The following is a 23,636-nucleotide window of genomic DNA, read 5'->3' as shown; positions in this document are numbered from 1 at the left end:
CCAAAGTTTTGAATCTTTCGGATGTCTCAACATATCTATTTCATCTACACGCACCTCGGCATGCCACCTCATGTCCTTGGTTGTATCATTTGATGTAAACAACCACTGAAGTAAGGGTTTGAATGGAAAATAATGTAAGACCTTTTGTAGGACTGGTTTCTATTTGTTTCTTGACTATATATATTTGGGTTCAAGACATTGCAGACTTTTTTCTACATTTTTATATTTCTTCCAAAATAAGATACAATCATTTTTACATGCATATATATTTTCATAATGGAAACTCAATTCTTGCAAAAGAGTTTTAGCCTCATAATAGTTGTGAAGCAATGGATCCCCATGAGGAAATGCTTCTGTCAACAAACAAAGTATCTAATCCAATACTTTATTGTTCATGTTGGAAGTCATTTTGATGTTGAACGAATGAATGAGAAATTGCAGCTTGGAGAAGCTTTGACAACCAAGATATAATGGCCTACTAGCATTTTAAACAAGCTAGTGAAATTATCAAACACACTTGGTCCAACTCCAGAGTCTTCAGCATGACTATTGGACTTTGGTTGACTGTCATTGATAAAGGTCTATTGAGCCTATATATCATGGATGAGATCATGGATACCACCACTTGTAGTTCGATGATCGACCCAAGTTGTAGAATTTCATCTTTGATGAGTGTCCTTATAAGTATCAAATTGTTCCCCATGAAATATCCATCACATAGAGTTAAACAACATCTCGTTCAGATAAAAGTAATCCTCTATTTGTATACATCTTTAAAAAAAACTTATTACCACACACTTTGCATGGACAACACACCTTATTATCTTGCCTTACCACATATTTGGTGTACACCACAAGAATAAAAGCTTCAACCCCTTTCGTTCAAGGGTCAGTTGTACAATTTTCATTCAACTCTTATCCATTTTTGTATAACACCAAAATATATAAACCTACAAATCAACCATCGATAACACCCAACTATATAGGAGAATACTCTAGTTTAAGACACCTAATTCTAGGTGGGAGGGGTCCCAGACTACAAATCCTGGATCACATCCAACTTTATTGTTAACTTGTGTTCGTGACTCTACCTTACCCATTCAGAAGTCGTAATTGTTTAAGACATTTGTCAAAATTTTGGCAGCCTCTCCCTACACCCCTAATGTTATATTGGCATAATTAGTTAATTTGTATGCACCATACCCAGTTACAAGAGCACAATGCATACTAGTCAACGAAATATGCAGCATAATGTTTAAGGAATTAGTGGGAGATGCATCTGAATACATTGAAAATTGTCTCAAATTATAATACTGAAAATAGTAAACAAATTTCTAAGTCATGAACTGTCTTATAGGATAATGCAAGAGTTTTACGAGTATATTAAGTACTCGTACAATTATTTTTAAGAATGGATATCCCAAATTTTGCACAAAACTAATATATATATATATATATATATATATATATATATATATATATATATATATATATATTACTATTTTTTTAAACAGGCAATCACATTTCAATCAAATAGTTTAATAAATGACATTAGATTTTATGAAAAATTCTTATACTATGAATGACAAAAGACTCATATTGCAAAAAGAATCATATGAAAACTCCCCAACTACCTAAGCGAAAATTGAATCGGGCATCTTACATGTTATGCACAGTGTTATGAATTATCATTTCCTAATATGCTCAAAGATTTTCATGTTATTACTCCTATGATTAGTTTCAAATTGGGCTTCGTCTTAGTTTCATATTGCAAAAATTAAAATATGTATTATGCTCGTATTTTTTACGTTTAATGTTTATCTTTTGACTCATCATTGAATTGTCTTTTCACATTAATATTATGTTGACATTATTGTTATAATTATGCTCAATCAAACTTATGGTCATATGATTCTTTCCTCGACTACTCAACCTAGTAACACACACTTCTCCCCCCTTCCCCAGCTCTCTCCGCACCAGTCTCCTCCTATTAAAATAAAATGTACCTGGCGACAACGGTGGTGTCCAGCAACAACACATAATATGCAGTAGCGATCTCCCAAGAGGAATCAAGCAGCAACGACAACAACGAGAGCGAAGAAGGAAGAAAGGAAAGAAGAAAGTGAGAGAAGAAGAAAAAGCAAAGGGGAGAAAACCCTACCTCAAGCATGTGGCCCTAGGTAGGATGGTAGGGGGAAAAGAGAAAAGGGAGAGGGAAAAGAAAATGAGAAATAAAAAAGAAGAGTGGAGAGGAAAAAAATGAAAAAGAAGGGGAGAGAGGAAAAAGAAAAAAAAGGGAAGAAAAGAAAAAAAAGCAAAAGTAGGGCACAAAGGGGGAAAGAAAAAACGAAGAAAAATAAAAAAAAATTAAAAAATGAGGAGATGGAAAAAGAGAAAAAAATACGATTTTATTAAAAAATTTAAAATTTTAATAATTAGGTAAAAATATAATTAAAATTAAAATTTTAATTATTTTATTGGTTCATTAAGTTTTCTTGCACTGTAATTTATTGGTCCATTATTTTATTCAAAATTATATAAAAGAATTTTTCCAACGAATTTGGAAAGTTCGTGAGATAATGGACTTTTCCCAGTGAAATTGGTAAATTCAATGGGAAAAGTCCCTTCTCCTAGTGAATTTAATATTTTTAATTTTAAAATAAAAGGAAATTATCTTTGGAATTCTTTTGAATTTTCCATTTTGTCCCTCCTCTACACCTAGTTTTTTAATCAAAATTAAAAATTTTAAATCATTTCATAAATCAAACAATCATTCAAGATCATTCAAGAGAGAGTTGGATTGTGGTTCAATGATCTCTTCAAAGCATTTACTCTCAAGTTGGAGTACCCTAGGCTCAAAGGATCACCCATGTTAATACAAATAATTAAATAATAAAGGTTATTAAGGATACTGATTTCTAGTCATGTAGATAGTAGATATGTAGTGACATTGAAATTTCATCCTATAAATCTCATTCAAGGGCATGGACTCGCTCAAATTAAGTGTGTGTAGATTAGAGGCCATATAAATAGGTAAGTCAATAAACATCTGTTAGAGTATTCATGTTAGTTATTGCATTTTTTTCCATTTATTTGATAACCAATTTTTTTATTCACTTTCAAATAGATATGGAATAAAAATGCTTATCCAATGAAATATTTGAGAAATTTTAGCCATTCAATTGCCTATAATTTACTTGGAATTGTATAGAGGTTAGTTATATTTAATAAATCTTGTTCTTGTCCTTCTCTACAACATAGCAAATTTTAGTTATAAAATTTAATATAATTGGGTAAAAGAAATTTTAATATCTAAAATTATTTTATTCAAAATTATGTACCCATAAAATTTCTCAAATTTGCTGACAAAATTTTTTGTCATATTTTTATTTAGTATCCAACATTTATTTATACAATTGAATCCAAAATAACATTTTTCAGTGAAAACCCATCCTTAGTTCGGATTGCAGACTACAACTCGCCTGCATGTTGCTAGAATTGCTACTAATCACCGATCAACCATACAACGATAAATTTGTTTCCAAACCTTGTATATACCATTGATCACACTATGGGAGTTGGCTATGCATGAAGTCATTAACATAATCATCATCACACATTGTCTAAAATTTTAACAAAAAGATAGCAATAGAAAAAAAATCGATTAAACAAAACATGCAATAAAACCTATATAAAATATAAAAAAAATACATAAATATGATAAATAAGAATTATTAATTTATAAAAATAATACATATTAAACACTTAAGATAGAATAAACAAGAAATACTAAGAACTTTGCCCAATGAATTTGGGAAATTCGCTACAAGAAGACATTTTCTCCAAGTGAATTTACCAATTTCGTTGCGAAATGTTGCTTTACTAATTTTATGTCATGTTTTATTTTTGTTTAATATCAAATATTTATTTATTAAAAGAACCTTTCTAGGGAATTTATCATTTCACTGGAAAAGTTCAATAAAAAATCATCCTCAATTCAGATTGCTAGCTGCAACTCGCCTTCATGATTCACTAATAATTGTCGGTCCGCCTATACTAAGGGGAATTTGTTATGGGGCCTTGTACACATCACCCGTCACAAAATGAGTTAAGTTGAAAAGATCTCTTGCCTCCTATTCGTAGACAGTTTTTTTTTTTTTTTTTTTTTTTTTTTTTTTTTTTTTTTTTGTTGTAGTGAATTTATAAAAACATATCCTCAAATGATCGATTGTCTTTTGTTGTAAAAGTATTCAATTTATTCTGGATGAATACTTTTCCAAGTGCATTTAATTATGCCACAACAAAAGTTGGTACCAATTAATCAAAACATAGTGGAGGGATGATAAAAAAGAGTATTTGGTGCATTCAGTCTACACTTTTTCTGGTGAAGCAAGAGAGACGTCTGAAGCTACCCACAGTTTTGATAAAACTATAGTGATTTTGACTCTCTTCCCTAGCTTTATTGTCGGCGAGGAATAAGGCAGGGTATTGATAGAGATAAAAGATAAAGAATGAGATAGAGATAGACTCAAATTTCAGGTGAAATCTCTTTCTTCCTTCTTATTATTCTATATGGTATCAAAGCTCCGCGGAAGGAATGGGAGTCTGAACAAGCTGCCCTCGAGAGGGTGTATGCCCTTCTCTTTTGTTCCCACTTCCTTTTAAATTTTAAATTTTATTTTTCTATGAAAAATTTGGAAAAGAAAAAAGAGAAGGACCCTTCTCTCCTATTGGATCCATCGAAGAAAGAAAAAAGAAAAAAAGTGACGATTGATCATGAAGCTCACCAAATTTGTGAAAATTTTCTTCGAAAGTATAGTCATTTATCGATGGATTCCACTAATCTGACCATGAATAGGATACTCAATTATAGAAAAAGCTGATTAATGGAGGTGGTTCTTATCATCTAACTACAGAATCCATGTGGTTTTAGATTCCGTTTTCTCTTTTTGTAGAGTTCAGTGTCTTGTTTCAACAAACCTCCAAATCCAGCAATTCAATCACTGTGAGTGGTGAGTATTTCAGTCGTATTTGATCCATATTATTCAACAAATCTCAGTTTTTTTTTTCTCTTTTTCTCCAGTGCTTCCATCCTCCACGGACTGGACGATCCTCAAGTTTATTTCCAGCATCGAATTTAATCCAGTAACGTTAACGGCTGCGTTTTATGCACGTTGAGAACTGCAGATAGGGAGGCCAGGAGGACCCTGCTGTTCGTCATCCATGACGTTTCCAGCTCCCTCTCACGCCCAGAAACGGGACCATCGAAAGCAGCGTTCACGATGGAACGTGCGCTGCTGTTTTTTTGTTTTTCTTTCATCGAAGGTGTGCAGTATTTAATTTTAATGGCAGAAAGGCAGGAATCAGGGGACTACAGGAGTAGGAGACACCCATGTCCGACGCTGATCACTTTTAAAATTTCACGGCAAGATCTTGATCTTTATAATTTCTCCGGAAAACTCCAAAAGAGACGAGTTTTTATTTCTCTTCGCCAGTCCGTAGTCCGTAGTCTTTCGAAAACGAAGACACGTTCACTCTCAGTCTCATCGCAGTTGCTCTCAGTGTCTGCCATGAAAGATTAGAATTCAGAATCTTGTCTTCACGAAGAAAATAACTTGTGTGGATGAACGCACAGCAGGAGAAGCAGCTCTGGTGTGGAGGACAACCCAGATTCCCCATGATTTTAATTAATGTCACAGAATTATAGTTTTAATTAACTAAGGACAGAAGGTCGGACTCCCAACCTTCCACTCATTCTTCTTTTTAATTAAAATTATATTATTTTTTTTAGAGCTAGGTGGTTCAGGTCCACCTTGGTTAAGTTCCGTCCACCCCTGGTCGATCTGGGTTAAGTACTTGGTTTTCCGCACTTAACAGACTGGTCTGTCAACCTTCCACTCATTCTTCTTTTTAATTAAAATTATATTATTTTTTTTAGAGCTAGGTGGTTCAGGTCCACCTTGGTTAAGTTACGTCCACCCCTGGTCGATCTGGGTTAAGTACTTGGCTTTCCGCACTTAATAAACTGGTCTGTTAGTTGTATTGGCTAGGCGTTTGACATGGTATCAGAGTTGGGGACCACGTTCGAATCCTGGCGAAAGCCGTAGGGAACGGGAACGGTGGGTGTTAGAGCTAGGTGGTTCTGGTCCACTTGGGTTAGGTTCCGTCCACCCCTAGTTCATCTGGGTTAAGTACTTGGCTTTCTGCACTTAACAGACCGGTCTGTTGAGTTGTATTGGCTAGGCATTTGACAATTTTATTATAGTTATTTTCTGCCTTATATTTAAGCTAACGAAATAGGTTATATTTTACTATTAAATATTAATAAAATTAATAAAAATATCAAATCAATATAATTCATGATTGTATGACATTAAAAATAAATATAAAATAAGAATAAAATAAAATTTTTAATCCACTAGAAAATATATATTTATCCTCAAATGCATCTCATAAATCTACAGAAAAAAAATGTTTGGATCGAATTTTTAATCCAACCACCAAAATTGAATTGAATTGAATGGTAAAAAAATTAATTTAATTATTAATGTTAATATCTTATCCCATGTTTTAATTTTTATGTTTATTTTAGATTTTTTTTATTGGATTCCAATAATACAATAGAGGTAAAGATATTGTGTTAAGTATAGTCAGGTAAATATAATCCTAGTAAATAGCTAGATTTTTCTAAGAAACAAAAAGCTAACTTTAACCAAATTATCTAGCTTTAAGTCCAGCTTGGTTTACCTGATTTAAGAAAAAATCAAATACTAAAAAAAGACCCTAAATTAGACCTAGTTTTCCTATCTCATACGTAATTAAGTTATTGTAGATGTATTAAAAAATCAACTTTTTCGTGAATTTGCTTGTAACAAGAAAAGAAACTTAAAGGAAATTAAAACGTTATTCCAATCAAATGCTTAATTAACTTAAAACGGTCATCGGTTTGACCTTTCAAAATTATATACTTTTATATGAAAGTTTTGTATATTGATAAAGAAAAAAATTATCGAATTGTCCTCGTATAACCACATAATCAATTACTTCAAACATCAATTTACTCTTAATCATTCCTACTTTGTTAAGAGACACCCACGTGTGTAGGCGTGGCATGACTAGTAAATAAGGAGAACTTTTATAGAGATGACATAAAGTTATAATTATGTAAGCAGGTGTATGTCCTTTTATGTCATTTTCCTTTTAAAGCATATAGCCCTAAAGGCATTGTAGTCGTTGTAAACACCTTCATATAAAATATAGGTTCAAGGCGTGGGATAGAACATTCAAGCCTCTGCCTCTTAGCTCAAATTCATCCATATTCTTCTCTCTATTTTCCTCTTTCTTCTCTCCCTTGTGTCTTTTCTCCTCTCTCCCAAGAGCTAGAATTCCTCTCTTATCTCATTCCCTTCAGATCTCTCTGTGTTTATGTCTTAGCCCTGAAAATCAAAGTACTTCAATAAATGATAAATGAGTAGTCAAGTAAAATTAACTTAACACCTAATCAAATAATTTTTTTGTATATTAAATTTAATTAAAATTTTAATAAACCTAAATAATCTTATAAAAACCCCATAATAAAAATTAGATCTCTTCCACACTCGACTAAATGGATCATCTTCTAAATCTTACTCGAAATCGTCTATTCAGACATTATCAATTGCCAAATTGAAAAGTGGAAAAAAGGAGTATAGACTAAGTCTATATAAACTTAGGTTTCACCCAACTTTTATTTTAATATCACATTTGAATTGAAGGACATAAAAATGGATCAATCCTTATTATATATTTATTTATTGTCTCATATAACATTTATGTTGGTTCTATTTTAAGACTTATATTTATATTAATTTAATAAAAATGAGATAAGAGTATTGTAAACGGAATTATGATAAATAGAGGAATAATTAGGTTAGTATCAACGTTGGCTTTACTCATGGAAATAATTGGTTGAATTGAGGATAATTTGGAGGATTTCCTTTCTTGAGAGCCAGCCTCGGCCTCAGCTTCCCTGACCACCACATGCTATGTACATAAATGAGTCTATCGTCGACATGTACAAGCTGCTGGTTGTATCAATCTGTTGGATATATGACCAAAGTCCTACATTGGTTAGAAGTGGGGAAAATTTTGGATATATAAATGTGGATACTATCTCCATTGGTGTGAGACATTTTGGGGGTAAATCTCAATAACAAATCCATGAAGACTTAGGCCCAAATGGATAATATCATGCCAATTTGGAGATAGGTGGTGTCCATAGTCCTTTCGTAATCGTTCTTCGGCCACCCTCATCACCTACGTCCCTGTTTTCTTCCGGTTCCTTATACATTCGTGCATAGACGCAGACATCGCATTTGGTTATTTTCTTCCTTTGTTTACCTCCATGAACGACTTGAAAGTCGTTTCTACCAGATATCCTCGTGCCCTCCCCTCGGTCGGCCATTCACGGCGGCTACCCCCTTCTCCACGTCTCCCCTTTTGCTGTTACCTTCTTGCTGTACAAGGTATCTCTGTCATACTGTCTGAGATAAATACAGAAGACCTACCATATCTTCACGGATTTCTTCTCCATTCCATCTGGAGCGGAAGCTTGTGATTCTCGTGTGTTGGTGGCTTGCTGCTTCCTCCTCCTGCCCCTTTCTGCTGCTTCTTAACTCGCTGAGGATTTTAGCTTTTAATTCTTTCTCGAGGTAGAAAATTGAGGAGTTCGTTTCGGACTGGAACAGTGCTCCTAGAGCTCATTGAACTCTGCTGAATGTCAATTTTTATACGCAAGTACAGTTTTCTCTGTAACCATCGAGGTTTTACGATGTTTATAAATATGAAATGTTTAGTCCTGGCTGGTTGGATTCCTGTCGTCGTCGATTCGAGATTCTTCCTTGTATATAACTCCTTTTGTGTTTCGTCTTTGTATTATATATTGTCGACGTAATCTATTTTGCGTCCCGTGATCTGAATTTGGCTACCGTAGCGTTTTTCTTCTCGCGTTAAGCATTGGTTTTCTTCCCTATAATCATTCCCTACATCTCCTTTCTCATTTTCTGACTTCTTTTTATTCATCTCCATTATTTTAGTTACTTTTTGGAACTGCAGCAGCTGAATCTCCGCTGCGTGACCCTGCAGGCTTTTCATCTGCTTTTTGAATGTCTGAAGAGCTAGCTTTCTCTGACCCACTTGATTCTAAGAAGTCAGAAAGAAATTTGTTTTTCCTTCAGCTTTTTCACACTTTTTTTTTTTTTTTGGTCATATATCCAATGAGGTCGTCATCTTGGGTGAGACTGGTTCTTGTAAAGATGAATCTTGACGAAGTAATCCGTATTCTTCCTAAAAACTGTTCAAAATTTAGTCTCTTCAATGGGGGGATCAACCAAGTCTACTGAAGCCAGTAGTTTTAGCACTTGCATTCATTTATTTGGTACCAGAACTGCTTCAGATAAATCCGACTTTGGATCTCTCTAAATCTTTTCTTTTCTCGTCTGTGCGCAGCTGAACAGAGGAAGCGAGGAATCAGAATAGTAACCGCGGAGATTTGAGGAAATTCAGAGGGCTTAGCTCGTAAACATGTCTTCTGGAGCTTGGATTGCTTCCCTTTCGTGTTCAGGCTCTTCTAACGCATGGCCGGACAACAATTCCACGACTCTGACCCTCCTGTTTCAATGGATGAGATTCATCTTTCTCTCCCCGTGCCCCCAGAGACTTCTCTTCTCTGCGGTTGACCTCCTATTGGTTCTCGCCTTCGCAGTATTTTCCCTCCGAAAAGTCTGGTCTAGATTCTGCAGCCGCCGTGAGGCTCGAAACTCCGATGCTAAACAGCCGTTAATTCGAAAAAACAAAATTCAAGTTCGAACCGGTATCTGTTTCAAGCTCTCTTTGTTTTCTACCTCGCTCCTGGCTGTTACATTCACAGTCCTCTGCATCGTCGCATTTAGGAGATCGACCCAGAAGCACTGGAAGCTTACTGAATGCCTGTTTCGGCTATTCCAAGCCATAGCCAACATCGCGATTTCGATACTCGTTGCTCACGAGAAGAGATTCCAAGCTGCCTCTCACCCAATATCACTGAGAATTTACTGGGTTGCAAGTTTCCTTCTCTTTTCTCTTTTCTCCGCATCAGCAATCATTCGGCTTTGTCTTGCTCATACCATTCCCAATGCCGATCTTGATTTAAAGATAGACGATATAGTTTCATTAATTTCACTTCCCATTTCTGTGCTTCTTCTCCTGTATGGGATAAAAGGATCTACGGGTATAACAGTGGTTGAAATGGGCGAGGAAGAGCCCGAGTCTTTGAAAGAACCGCTCCTGAACAAATCAACCATAACCGCATATGCTTCGGCTGGCGCGCTCTCACGGGCGACATGGTTCTGGATGAATCCCCTCTTAAGCAAAGGCAGCAAATCTGCTCTGAAGATGGATGAGATCCCGTCCTTAGCCCCTGAGCACGAAGCAGAGAGAATGTCCAAGTTGTTCGAAACTTACTGGCCAGTAAACGCCGACAAATCCAACCACCCGGTTCGAACCACTCTGCTCCGGTGCTTCTGGCTGGAGCTCAGTTTCACGGCTTTCCTGGCTATCATCCGACTGTGCGTCATGTACGTAGGTCCAATCCTCATCCAACGATTCGTAGATTTCACCTCCGGCAAGCGCAGCTCCCCCTTGGAAGGCTACTACCTGGTCCTCATTCTCCTCGTGGCCAAAGCAGTTGAAGTCCTCTGCTCTCACCAGTACAACTTCCAGTCGCAGAAACTCGGAATGCTAATCCGTTCCACTCTAATAACGTCTCTGTACAAGAAGGGCCTCCGGCTATCGTGCTCTGCCCGCCAGGCTCATGGAGTGGGTCAGATAGTAAACTACATGGCGGTGGACGCACAGCAGCTTTCCGACATGATGCTGCAGCTGCATTACATATGGCTGATGCCCTTTCAGGTGGGCGTGGCACTCATCCTCCTTTACGGCTTCATCGGCGTTTCCATGACCTCCGCCGCCGTGGGGCTGGCCATCCTTCTGATCTTTGTCATAATGGGTGCTCGGCGCAACAACCGATACATCTTCAACGTGATGACAATGCGAGACTCCCGAATGAAGGCCACCAACGAAATGCTCAACTACATGCGAGTGATCAAATTCCAAGCCTGGGAAGAACACTTCAGGAAGCGGATTCAGTCCTTCCGCGATTCCGAGTACGGATGGCTGAGCAAGTTCATGTATTCAGTCTCCGGCAACATGATTGCGCTGTGGAGCACTCCGGTTCTGGTTTCCGTGCTCACATTCGGAACCTGCATTCTTGTGGGTGTTGAATTGAACGCCGGGATGGTTTTCACGGCAACGTCCTTCTTCAAAATACTGCAGGAGCCGTTGCGAAATTTCCCTCAAGCGCTGATACAGATATCTCAGGCAATCATCTCGTTGGAGAGGTTGGATAAGTACATGACGAGCCAGGAGCTGAAGGAGGCGGCGGTTGCGAGGGGTGAAGGAGATTGTGTGGACGATTTGGCGGTGGTGGTGAAGGATGGGACGTTCAGGTGGGAAGATGAAGGAGACGAGAAAGTGTTGAAAGATATAAATTTGGAGATAAAGCGAGGCGCATTGGCTGCCGTCGTCGGTACGGTGGGCTCCGGGAAGTCTTCCTTGCTGGCGGCAGTTCTCGGAGAGATGCACAAGATCTCCGGCACGGTACACTTCATCATCCCCTTCCAAGATTCACCTCTGCTTTCTTGACATTGATATGAAAATTTTCAATAAGCTCCATACTTTACTGCAATTGTTGGTTTTTTCTTCCACCATCATCAATAACCTTTTCTTCTCCAGGTGAGAGTTTGCGGGAGCACAGCTTATGTAGCACAGACTGCATGGATTCAAAACGGCTCAATCCAAGACAACATCTTGTTTGGGCAGCCGATGAACGCAGGGAGGTACAGGGAAGTGGTGAGAGTTTGTTGCTTGGAGAAGGACCTGGAAATGATGGAATTTGGCGACCAGACAGAGATTGGAGAAAGAGGTATCAATCTCAGTGGAGGTCAGAAGCAGCGGATACAACTCGCGAGGGCTGTTTATCAAGATTCCGACATTTACCTCCTTGATGACATATTTAGTGCCGTGGATGCTCACACTGGCTCAGAAATCTTTAAGGTTTCGCTGTTCGTCAAGACATTAACGCATTCTGTTTCTTCTAAATAGCTTCCTACTGAACTCCACTGGCTTGTTTCAGGAATGTGTGAGAGGAAGTCTGAAGGATAAGACCATTTTGCTGGTAACCCACCAAGTTGATTTCTTGCATAATTTTGATCTCATCTTGGTGAGTATTCCTTGATCTTTCGGTTCTGGATGACAAATCTGTCTTGTGGGAATCGTTGTTAAATGATTTACATCTTGTTAATTTGAAAAAAAATAAAAATCAAAACAGGTCATGCGAGAAGGTAGGATTGTGCAATCTGGAAAATATGATGATTTGCTCAAATCTGGTACAGATTTTGAGCTGCTTGTTTCTGCCCATGAAACTTCAATGGAGCTTGTTGAAGTTAGCAATAACAACCAACAAGAAAAACCAGTGAGGCAGAACCCTTTGAAGCAAAGAGAGCCAACAGTAGAAAATGGGACAGTTGAAGCTCCAAAGTCAGAAAAAGGGAGTTCCAAGCTCATAGAAGACGAGCAGAGGGAGACTGGGAATGTAAGCTGGCATGTATACAAATTATATGCTACAGAAGCTTATGGGTGGTGGGGGTTACTTTCAGTGGTGGGTGTTTCACTTGCATGGCAATCTTCACTCATGGCGAGTGATTATTGGCTTGCATTTGAGACTTCAGAGGACAAATCTACCTCTTTCAGACCCAAGCTCTTCATTTCTGTTTATTCCATTATCGCAGCGGTTTCGATTGTCTTTGTGTTTTTCAGAGCCTTCTTGGTTGCAATATTGGGGCTCAAGACTGCTCAAATCTTCTTCAGCCAGATTCTAAATAGCATCTTACATGCTCCCATGTCATTCTTTGATACAACACCATCTGGAAGAGTATTGAGTCGAGTAAGATCAGTATCCATTATCAGCATTGCTACTATCATTTGTTATTCATTTTGGACATCTCAATGACTGTGTTTTGCCTCTTCAATTGTAGGCATCAACAGACCAGACAAATATTGATATCTTTCTGCCTTTCTTTGTGGGCGTAACTGTGGCTATGTTCATCACTGTACTCAGCATTATAATTATCATATGCCAGGTTGCTTGGCCAACAATCTTTCTTATCATTCCACTAGGCTGGCTGAATTTTTGGTACAGGGTATGGATGCTTTTGATCTTTCCTGTGTTTTTTTTTTTTTACTGCATTCAAGTTCTATTTCAGTTCACCCTGCAGGCTATTCTTCTGCCTGTTCTTTACTGATTTCTCGTTCTTCTTTCCAGAGGTATTATCTTTCTTCATCAAGGGAGCTGACCCGTCTTGACTCTATCACGAAAGCACCTGTTATTCATCATTTCTCAGAGAGTGTGTCTGGAGTGATGACAATTCGATGCTTCAGTAAACAGCAAAGGTTCTGTGAAGAGAATATAGACAGGGTGAATGCAAATTTAAAAATGGATTTCCACAATAATGGATCTAATGAATGGTTGGGATTCCGCCTGGAGCTTATAGGAAGCATCATACTCTGTCTTTCAGCTTTGTTCATGGTCTCTTTGCCCATCAATGTAATAAAACCAGGTAATCTATTATTCATTTCATATCATGTATCTCATCTTAGCCAATGAAAGTGAAGAATAATTGCAAAGAGTTTGATCATACTTGACAGCAACGTTTTTAGTTCATCTCAAACTAGAAATCTCAAACTAGAAATTTCATAAGGTCTGGATTAACAGTCTTCTCTTCAATATTATGCAGAGTATGTTGGATTGTCTCTCTCCTATGGTTTATCTCTCAACAGTGTGTTGTTTTGGGCTGTATGGGTGAGTTGCTTTGTTGAGAATCGGATGGTTTCTGTTGAGAGAATAAAGCAGTTCACTACTATTCCTTCTGAAGCAGCATGGGAGATAAAAGATTGCCTCCCTTCTCCTGATTGGCCCACAAAAGGCAATGTTGAACTCAATGACTTGCAGGTAAATCAATCAGGATCTGACATCTCACTTACCAAAACTTTGAGCAAAGCCTTAGAAGTGTGGTTTGTTCACTTTTGTTATCGTTTCTACTGTAAAATTCATCAATTTCTGCCTTGAACTTACTAGTATTTAAAAATTATCTTTTGTTTCAGTAAAGATATAAGATTCAGGTAGATGTTCTGATCTAAGTAACAAGTTATACAGGTTAAGTATCGCCCAAATACTCCTTTAGTTCTCAAGGGTATTACTCTCAGCATTCAAGGAGGAGAGAAGATTGGCGTTGTTGGCCGAACAGGGAGTGGGAAGTCAACTTTGATACAAGCATTGTTCCGTGTGGTGGAGCCTTCTGCAGGGAAAATAATTGTGGATGGGGTCGACATCTGTAAATTGGGTCTTCATGATCTCAGATCACGCTATGGGATCATACCGCAAGAACCTGTTCTTTTTGAAGGAACTGTGAGAAGCAACATTGACCCAATTGGGCGGTATTCAGATGATGAGATATGGATGGTAAATTTTTTGCATGTTTTTTCTTTATTTTTTGCATTTACATTGATATTATGCAGTTCCATTTGATGCTTGGATCATTTTCAAATAAAAATATAGAAAAGGGTAGTTAAAAACTGACTAAAGCTTACAAATTGGTTCACTTTAACTCTTTCCTTGTGTTGGTCTGTTTCTGCCAGAGCCTTGAAAGGTGCCAGCTGAAAGATGTGGTGGCTTCAAAACCTGAAAAGTTAGATGCATTAGGTATGTCAATATCTTGGTAGAAACTCTGGTTGAAAGGTTAACATGCCCCTTTTTATATTTAATCCCTAACACTTGAATAATGTTAAACCCATTGTTTCCAGTTGTTGATAATGGCGATAATTGGAGTGTGGGACAGAGGCAACTTCTCTGTTTGGGTCGAGTTATGCTAAAGAAAAGCCGGATTTTGTTTCTTGATGAAGCTACTGCATCAGTGGATTCACAAACCGATGCAGTAATTCAAAAGATTATAAGGGAAGACTTCTCAGCTTGTACGATCATTAGCATTGCTCATAGAATACCTACTGTTATGGACTGTGACAGAGTCTTGGTTATAGATGCAGGTAGTGCTTTGTGAAAAAGCTTTATGTGGGTCAGCATTAAACAAACAAATTAACTGCTTTCTGAAATTCATGGAATTGCTAATCACCACGGGACAAATCATTTGAAATAGACAGTAGTGGCAGTGAAAAACACACTACAGTTACTGACAAATCAAACTTTCACTCGAGCAGGTCAGGCAAAGGAGTTTGACACACCATCCAAGTTGCTTGAACGTCCTTCACTGTTTGCAGCTCTGGTCCAAGAGTATGCGAACCGTTCCTCCGGTTTATAGGCCATTGGGTTTGGTTCTTAGATACTACTGCTATCTGTGAAAAGCAAATGAAACTGCTTATTCATCATGAGTCTGACTCCGCAACGTAGCTATGAATGGATACAGATGTTGCTTTTACTGTGGCATTGATTCCTAATGAGGGTTCGGCCAAACTGACGCATCTTTAACGGGGGCTTTAAGTAAGGTGGCAATGAATCATTTTCTAATTGCTGATTAACACAAGCTCCATGTCTCCTAATGTTAGTATAGCAATGTATCTATTTCACTATATGGTATCTGAATGAAAAATTTATGCTTTCTTACGGAAGTTAAATGGAAAAGGGATTACACAGGAAGGAAGATCATGGAGGAAGCCCCTAACTTCTTTCCTGCTTGTAACTGTTGAATTCTGATATAGCTTCATTGTCAAGACTGCCTCCTAAGTACTTGTAGATCTCTTAGGTTATCCCCAATATTTCATAGCACAGTTTCATTGATGGCCTCAAACAGGGAATTGCTGCTGTAGTTCGATGTTCTTTTACCTGTTAACATATTGCAAACTGTGGGCTCATAAGAACGCAGGAAGAGAAACTTGAACTTGTACACGAGGGAGGGAGGAAGGGACAATTTTATGAATGTTTTAGGGAAAACACACTTTGAAAGGCATTTTGGAAGGGAAGATGGTCTTTCTAAGGACATCCCCTCCCCCCATCTTTTTTCTGTTTTTATTTTTTTTATTTTTGGTGATTGTATTAACTAAAATAGACAAAAGCCCTAAAAACTTACATCTAACTAGATAAAAAAATATTGTTACTTAACCTTACACCTAATGGTTGTGTTCACTCTTTCTAAAAAAAAAGTTGTGTTCAGTTTCTCTCTAATGATTAAATGGACATTGGTATATTTGCCCATCAATGTATTTCAAGATTTCCCATGATCATGAAAAAGTAAATCTCCATGAGCACCGTGATGAGCTTTGAGATATCTGATATAATTTAAAACAAATGTGCAATGTATGCAAATGCAATTCAACTTGTTATTTGAAGGGTATCTGGTAGAGCCACAACATTTCCACTAGGGTAACATCCGTGTGAGCAAACACTTCTTTCTAGAATTCCTTGATTTTTTATTGAAATAGATCTATAAAAATTTCCCAGCCTATATAATAATCCCATTCATCTAACTACGAACAGGAATTTAGAAGACGATGTTGAGGGAAGGTACCTGCTTATGGTAAAATACCTCTTATTTTGGTCAATGCTGGAAAACTTTTAAAACAAGATAACATTATTATACAGCCCCTAAATTGGCTTTGGAAAAAGCTTGATAATGGGGAGTCACAGTAGATTTGGGAGATTCTTAATCATAGAGGGGTTTGTTCTAGAGTGATCCACTTGTGCTGTTCCATTTTCAGACACATTGACCTAAGCTGGGACAAAAGCTCAACCAGTTTTCACCACTAATTGCTCACTCATTAGGGTTTGCCTATTTGCTTTTATTGATAATATGTTGATCTTTGCTAAAGCATATGTAAGATCTATGAATTTTATTTCTAATATGTTGTAAACATTCTCTTCACAATCAGGCTCCAGACTAATACAAGCAAAATACCTTTAGCCTAGACATATGTATATCGATATGAAATTGCATATATAAAGCTATTTTTTGTAACTTTTCTGTATAAATATATTTTGGTCAGTTTAGACAAAACAGGAAATGATTCCAAAAGTCTATTGGGGTTCTATAAAGCTCCAAGCGAAAGACTCCAACAAAAGCTTTTTATAGACTTGCCCATTGTGAGAAGCTCAATGCCAGCCCGACCTAGTCAAGACCAACCCAAACCAACTCGGTCCAACCCTAACCATATAGGCCCAAGACAACCAAGGGACTAGAAATCTTTCCATGTCCTATGATTCTTGAGTTTTGTACCTCTGCTCTTGTTATTGTTCTCTCATCATAATTGTCATGAGAGCACTACAGAAACGGAAAAGGAAAGGATAAAAAAGGGAGAAAAGAGATCAAAAAGAGATTTCAATAAAAAAGAATCATAATATCACTAATCGGATTCAATTCGATTGTAGGTACACCAGTTTTTTTGTGACAAACTCTCAAACTTACTCTCAGGATCGAATGAAAGACATCTATGATTCTTCAACCTTCATTTTTGGAGTGCAAGTGCAGGACTTCAGGTGTTGTTTGCATAAGTAGTAGCAGAATAACGGGAAGGTTTTCTAATTCATTTTGCTATGTTTTTTCGAAGGAATCGAATCACATCAAACTTTTCCACAAATTTTTGGCATACTAAGTGGGACTCGTTCATCATCCATTCTTTTCTACTCAAGTTCTATTCTCCCACTCTGATCCAAGCCCCTTTGAGAATACGTCTATGTAAAGGAACGGAGGAAAAAGGGAAGTAAAAGATTACACTTTCAGAAACACAAGCAATGATAGCTTGTAAAAGAAAAAAACTCACAATGGAATTTGATGAACGAAGATTCCACAACTACCAGAATCGTTTAAGAAACTTGAGGAACCTATCATTGCCTCAATTCAACAGATCCAGTATTGTATCTCTTACTCTTCAAAAAGCGGCCAAAGTGATCGCGGAGAACTTCACAGCCGTGGAAGTTTGCCCCAGTAGCGAAATTGAAGGAGCCATCAAAGGACGGCTTTCCAAAGTCAGAAGCTTAGGGTTTCATGTTGCATTACCCCACTATTATGTTGGAAAAAATCGCGACCTCTAATTATCCGATCCACCCCTTCCCATGTCCGACTCGACTCAACGAGTCAGTAAAAAAGTCAACAAAACTACTAGTGGAACTGGAAACAAGCATATGCCAAAGGAAGTTCGCTTGTAAATAAAGTACGCATCTCAGCTTCTTCTCACCGAGAGCTTCTCTCGTAATGCCTCCGGCCGACGATTCTACTTTACCGGTTTACCCACAAATTTCGAATTTTCTTTTGCCAAAATGGCCTCTTTCCCGCCGCGCTTTTGATATTTCTTCTATAAAGCCCTAGTCTAGTCAGCCAGTTTCGTAATCAAAAGAAACCCAAAGATCCGAACAGGTCTGCTGCTTTCGAATTTTTGTTGTTCTTAGCTAAATCTTCCACTAAAATTATTCAGTTTTGAACTGATCTCAAGAGGTATGTCTCGATCCTTCTTTCTTGACTTGTTAAATTATTCCTGTCTCCGCTCATGTATTAATTCTGGAATTATGGTGTTTATTGATGTCTGGAACCTGTTTAATGCCTCATCAACAATTTAGACGAAGAAGAAATTTTCAAGTGCTTATTCACATAAAAAAGAAATATAATCCACTCACACGTTTCTGCTTATTCCGGGGTCCTGTTAATTTTGTCATAAAAAAAGGGGGAAATGTATGCGGAAAATACAATGAAGCACATATTTAAAGCTGATTATTATGCAATAGAAGGGAGACTGCCAGTGGTAGATTAGACGAATTGCCTCTCTTTAAAGCTCATGAATTCTTCAGGTTTTTGCAAATGGGTCTTCACTTGTAAACCTGCCAGCGACCACTTCGCTTCTCTTATTCGGCTTGTTTTAGGTTAACAAAACTTTCGAACTAGAACATAACCTGGCCTTCTCTGTTCTGTCGATACTCTGTCAGCTTTCAACCTCAGCATTAACTCTTAGTTTAATATATGAGTTTGTGTCACTTTTTTACTGCTATAACTTCTGGAAAAATGCTTATAGGTGAACTAGTTTTGATATTTATTCAATAATAGGCAAAAAATAAATGCATGTTTCATTTCCAAGAAAAAAGGCTTTCATACAAAATTAGTAGGAAAATGCAGGCTGTTTGTCTCTAAAACATCATTGGAATCCACTTGTTTAATTGTTTCTCTATGGGAATCCACTTCTTTTGAATCTCTGTAAGACTATAGACATCAGGAAAGATGTTACCCAGGCAAGCCAAGGTTGGTGCTTCTTTTTGTATTTAAATTCGTTCAACTTCTTTCTGGAATATAATAACACTGAGGAGTGGCTGCAAGGGGGACTTGAAACTCATTCTTTTAAAGTGTCTACAAGAATTTTTTGAGAGAGTAGAAATTGCTGTTATGGTAAAGCTGTCTCTAGGCTTTACAGATGTGATAGATTTTTTAAGCTGATTTTATTGCTAAATTATCCACTCATTGGGGGGGGGGGGGGGGGGGGGGGTGCAACAGCCTAGAATATGCCTCAGCAGTGCTGGTGAACCCATGTAAGGCACAAGCATAGCATAAATGGAGCACTTTGGCCCCAAGTGGAACTTCACCTGAATTTTTTTTAGAGTTTCCTTGTTCTAGGACACAAACAAACACTGGCCATTACTTAGTTGCCAGAGCTGTAGCAAAAAGGGCATTGCAATGGAAAGAATGGTATTCAGCCTGAATTAGGCATGCAGACACAGTCACTGATACTTCTTATACTTGTAATGTGATTTTTTTTTTAATTTATTCAAGTCCGATGATCATATGTTGTAAGATAAAAGCCTGATGCTTGATGTGAATTTGAGTTTATTCTTAGCAATTTTGCCATCTAGAGTTCAAATTGAGTCGCTTAATTAAGATACCGATTAGGCAGTGGCCTTCCCACAATTAGACACTGCTGGAACTCTGTGAAGAGATTGGTAGTCCCTCTAGATGCATGAATCCACAAGACTAATGTATACACATTATACGATATCAGTTCAGTCATGCACCATACTGACATATATTGTATTCAAATTGAGTCACTTGATTGAAATATCAATTTAATCTGTTCTACTAATTGCTGTCTTAACTTTTTAGATAGCTTGCAATCCTTCTATATTGATGTTTGAATGTTATTATGGACATCATTGTTACTGATATAATGTTGCCAGGCCTAGGTGTGCCTGCTAACTCAAGCATGAAACATCTATTTCTTCTTTAAAAGATTTGTATGGTTATCACGTTTGTGACTGTACAGTTATAATGTTTTGTGTAGGTATGGTATGGGAGATATGGCTTATCCATCTCCTGCAGGAAGATTTGAAATGTGCAATCTGGTGGGATTTTGGGTTTTACCAAAATTCCTGTTCATCTGATTCAATCATGTTAGAAAAGTTGCAAAAGCACCTTTCAATATAATCTGTTCTAGTTATGTTCACCAATTTCATGCTTTTGACTAACAAATATGCTTACTTTGAGCATCTCACAGAGTTGTTTTACAATCGGTTCCATAGTATCATTTGCTTTTTTCTAAACACTCCTATCGCCCTTTTTGTCTTATAGGAGATGGATACATCCAACCCTGCAGCTTTTGTCAATGCTGAACTCTTGAAGATGTATGTCGGTCAAAGAGTGCGGGCGTTGGTTCAGGTTTTACGTAATGAAGATGGAAACTTTGTGGGTCAATCAACTGATGGTCATCAGTTAACTATAAGAGACTCTCCATCTTTCCCATTGTCTAACTATGTAGAAGTTATTGGGATAGCTGATGGAAATCAAAGCATTCGTGCTGAAATATGCACCGACTTTGGTGAAAAAGCTGGTAGTTACCTGCTATATCTCTCTGATCAGGAGCTGAATCTTGAAGTTTAGTTCAATTTCCTTGTACCTAATACCTTTTTACTTTTCTTCGTTGTTTACAGATACTCTTGTCTATAATCGAGTTTGTCAGCTGGCGAACGGTGAGTTCAAGAGTCTCTTTCTTTAGGGTGAGGAATGAAGATAGCCTTTTCTTCCATGTAATGGCATTTTCTTGGATCCAACGAACAAAGGATTTTGCTGCTAGCTCGGGTAGGAGCTACCCCATGTGTATGAAAGTGATAGTGGTTGAGCTTGTATGTTTCCATTAATCACCAACTCTCACGTAATTACATTTAATTTGGGCATCATTTAAGCTTCTTCTTTGTTCCATTTGATCCTCACTAAGACCTCTCAAGATTAAAAACTGCCTTCTCTTCGTTTTTGAGGGAAAGACAAATGATTCAGCTAACTTATTAGTAAAAATTTGCATGATTCTTTGTTGAATTAAGAAGTTTCTTCTGAGCTTGTTATAATTCTTTGGTCTTAATCGATCTTTCATGATACAATAAATAGAATGATGCACTGTGATTAGTCTCAAGATGCTTTAATCGATCTCATAATCTTAATTTATTGGTTTTAATCTCAAGAGTATTTTACTTAAAATGATTGATACTGATATAATTCAAATCGGATAGGAAACAACTTTTATCCTTACTATTCGTTTAATAAATGGTGTGCTTGTAAGCAAGTAAATTCTTACATAACTAAGAAGTAATGTTCTACATTGGTTTGTAAAATAAAATAATAGAAAGAGTAATTTGGTGGAAATACTAACTCTATTTGTATTTCATAAGTAACTCTTAACCATGCACCAATTATTCAAGAATTATTTTATTTCATTTTGACCAATAATATCTTCGGAGATTGCTCGAAACCAAAGAATGAGTTCTTTTCCAATTCAGTCTTCTACTTTTATTAAATTAAAAATTGGGTGTAAAATAACAATATACCATTTGCATCCACATGTGGGAAATTTTATTTCCAAGTGATTTTTTTTTTAGTAAAGGTATAATTTGTTATTTATAATATTTTTCGTTTAAGTAGCAATGAGCTCCCAAATCTGCTTATGTTATTTATAATATTTTTTCGTTTCGGTATTACTCATAAGTTTTAGAATTAGTTCTAAAATATTTGTTTGCTTCTAAGTTTTTAGTAAGTTTTTCATCAACGAATTTGCGCAAATATGCTTGGAGCTCTACTAGCTACACATGTATGCCAAGTGTGAAAATATATATATGCTTTCCCTTTTACCTTTTTTAGAAAAACAGATATAGAAGAGTCTCACATGACTCTCACAGTAAAAAATCTCATAGAGCTATAATTAATATGCTAGTGTTTTAAAGGAGTCACACAAAAAAGTCTCAGTTAGAGTTTTAGGTACGCCTTTTATTCATGTTCAATTGTTCTATAACTTATCTTTAGCTTAACTTTGGGTGTAATTAGAATAATGGTAGTTTAATTGTATTTGAATTATATTTATTTCCTCCATTGTACTCAAATTACATCAAGTCAGTGAAGTTTTTCTCTTTTTTAGAAATTCAACTTGGTATCAGAGCGGTTTTTGTGAGTTGATTTAGTCAACCTATAAAGATAATGTCATCTTTTTCTGATTTATCATCTCTAGTAGTCCAAGTTCGTATTCTATCTATTTTCTTTCTTTTCTGTTCTATAACCCCTTGGTTTTTGGCGTTCACACCTCCATACTGAACTTTTCATATTACAAATTATATATTGATGGAAAGATCTTCTAGTCTACTTTCCAACACAAAATGAATTTTGTTAATTGGAGTTTTTTACAAAAAAAAAATGATATATAAAATACCAAAGGTCTTACTGCAAGAGAGATTCGAGTAGAAGCAAAAAACTTCAAATTCCGAGGCTTTTATGCCATCAAGAATGAGACTTTATATGGAGAATTATATGTAAAAAGATAGATATGTAAGTCTATTTTATTACCTATTAAACCAATTCTCAATCTGAGTTTTTTAGAGGGAGATATCAATATCAAGAGAGTAAATGGACATGCTAGCCAAAATACAAAGAACACTCAGTTCGGCCAAATCACAAAGTCCAAAATCTATTAGATTATTTATCTAAAAAAATATATTTTTATGAAGAAAAACTATACTTGAATCAAAGGTATCAAATTCTAGTTTCAGAAAGAGAAAATTTCATATCAATCTGATCTATATGTGAGAAAATATTCACATTGGAGTCGGCAATCATCAAGCTACAAAATAATAATAATAATAAAGAGATCATGGCAAATGTAATAACGAATATTTTGATCTCAAATTAGATACCAAATTAAAACTCTTTGAGTCTAGTTTCTTAAAAAATAAAAAATTTATGATTATGATCTATATTTGTGAGATAATGATATCAAAAGTACTAAAGGCAAGTTCCGCCAAAAATATTTTTTTCTTCCTATTTTCCCTCCTTTTATCTCTCTATGCATTAGAGTGAATTGAATTTCCTTTTCTTCTAAAATCCTAGTCTTTTAGCCAAATCTCTTCTATTGTTGCTTATCTGTGATCCTTGAAACAGAGGCTGTTGATTTCCCGTAATTTAGAGATTGGATTGATTTGCTAGAAAGATTATCTTCTATGCTTGGCAATCACGAGTTGCTTTTTCAGGACTGTTTCCACCGAGTACTTT

At 36.6% G+C, this 23,636-nt stretch overlaps 2 protein-coding genes and 1 long non-coding RNA gene across 9 annotated transcripts; 2 read left to right on the top strand and 1 right to left on the bottom strand.

Annotated features, from left to right (window-relative positions):
* The first annotated feature begins 8,394 nt into the window (after positions 1–8,394).
* Positions 8,395–15,753, top strand: LOC137958610 (ABC transporter C family member 14-like). 7 transcript variants are annotated; one of them, XM_068805681.1, is made up of 12 exons: positions 8,395–8,504; positions 9,487–11,673; positions 11,809–12,129; positions 12,209–12,295; positions 12,404–13,018; positions 13,110–13,274; positions 13,397–13,691; positions 13,869–14,083; positions 14,288–14,593; positions 14,770–14,833; positions 14,935–15,174; positions 15,346–15,753. In XM_068805681.1, exons 2-12 carry the CDS (start codon positions 9,562–9,564, stop codon positions 15,444–15,446), a joined length of 4,521 nt encoding a protein of 1,506 aa, XP_068661782.1. In that variant the 5' UTR covers positions 8,395–8,504; positions 9,487–9,561; the 3' UTR covers positions 15,447–15,753. The 7 variants fall into 7 exon arrangements, with proteins under 7 accessions (XP_068661782.1, XP_068661783.1, XP_068661780.1 ...); XM_068805682.1 differs by lacking the exon at positions 8,395–8,504 and adding an exon at positions 8,598–8,690; XM_068805679.1 differs by lacking the exon at positions 8,395–8,504 and adding an exon at positions 8,807–9,272.
* Positions 14,451–17,993, bottom strand: LOC137958612 (uncharacterized). The gene is made up of 3 exons (XR_011114000.1): positions 17,899–17,993; positions 14,722–14,812; positions 14,451–14,537 (listed from the first exon to the last, which is right to left on the bottom strand). It is a non-coding gene; the product is annotated as an uncharacterized lncRNA (long non-coding RNA).
* A 445-nt stretch (positions 17,994–18,438) lies between these two features.
* On the top strand, positions 18,439–21,308 carry LOC137960405 (replication protein A 14 kDa subunit-like). The gene is made up of 3 exons (XM_068808029.1): positions 18,439–18,569; positions 20,682–20,940; positions 21,041–21,308. Exons 2-3 carry the CDS (start codon positions 20,685–20,687, stop codon positions 21,103–21,105), a joined length of 321 nt encoding a protein of 106 aa, XP_068664130.1. The 5' UTR covers positions 18,439–18,569; positions 20,682–20,684; the 3' UTR covers positions 21,106–21,308.
* Positions 21,309–23,636: the final 2,328 nt, after the last annotated feature.

Source organism: Aristolochia californica, unplaced genomic scaffold (genome assembly GCF_029961685.1).
Source record: "Aristolochia californica isolate CCGP_79_NKW_82.1479 unplaced genomic scaffold, dmAriCali1.0.hap1 SCAF_3, whole genome shotgun sequence".
NCBI classification, from domain to species: domain Eukaryota; kingdom Viridiplantae; phylum Streptophyta; class Magnoliopsida; order Piperales; family Aristolochiaceae; genus Aristolochia; species Aristolochia californica.
Note: the sequence above shows the minus strand (reverse complement) of the source record. Positions and strands in the feature narration are given on the sequence as shown.

Coding starts and splice junctions, on each gene's coding strand:
- LOC137958610 (XM_068805681.1), top strand. CDS start 9,562: ATGTCTTCTGGAGCTTGGATTGCTTCCCTTTCGTGTTCAGGCTCTTCT. Junction 11,674..11,808: donor TGCACAAGATCTCCGGCACG/GTACACTTCATC, acceptor TTTCTTCTCCAG/GTGAGAGTTTGCGGGAGCAC. Junction 14,594..14,769: donor CAGATGATGAGATATGGATG/GTAAATTTTTTG, acceptor TGTTTCTGCCAG/AGCCTTGAAAGGTGCCAGCT.
- LOC137960405 (XM_068808029.1), top strand. CDS start 20,685: ATGGATACATCCAACCCTGCAGCTTTTGTCAATGCTGAACTCTTGAAG. Junction 20,941..21,040: donor CGACTTTGGTGAAAAAGCTG/GTAGTTACCTGC, acceptor CGTTGTTTACAG/ATACTCTTGTCTATAATCGA.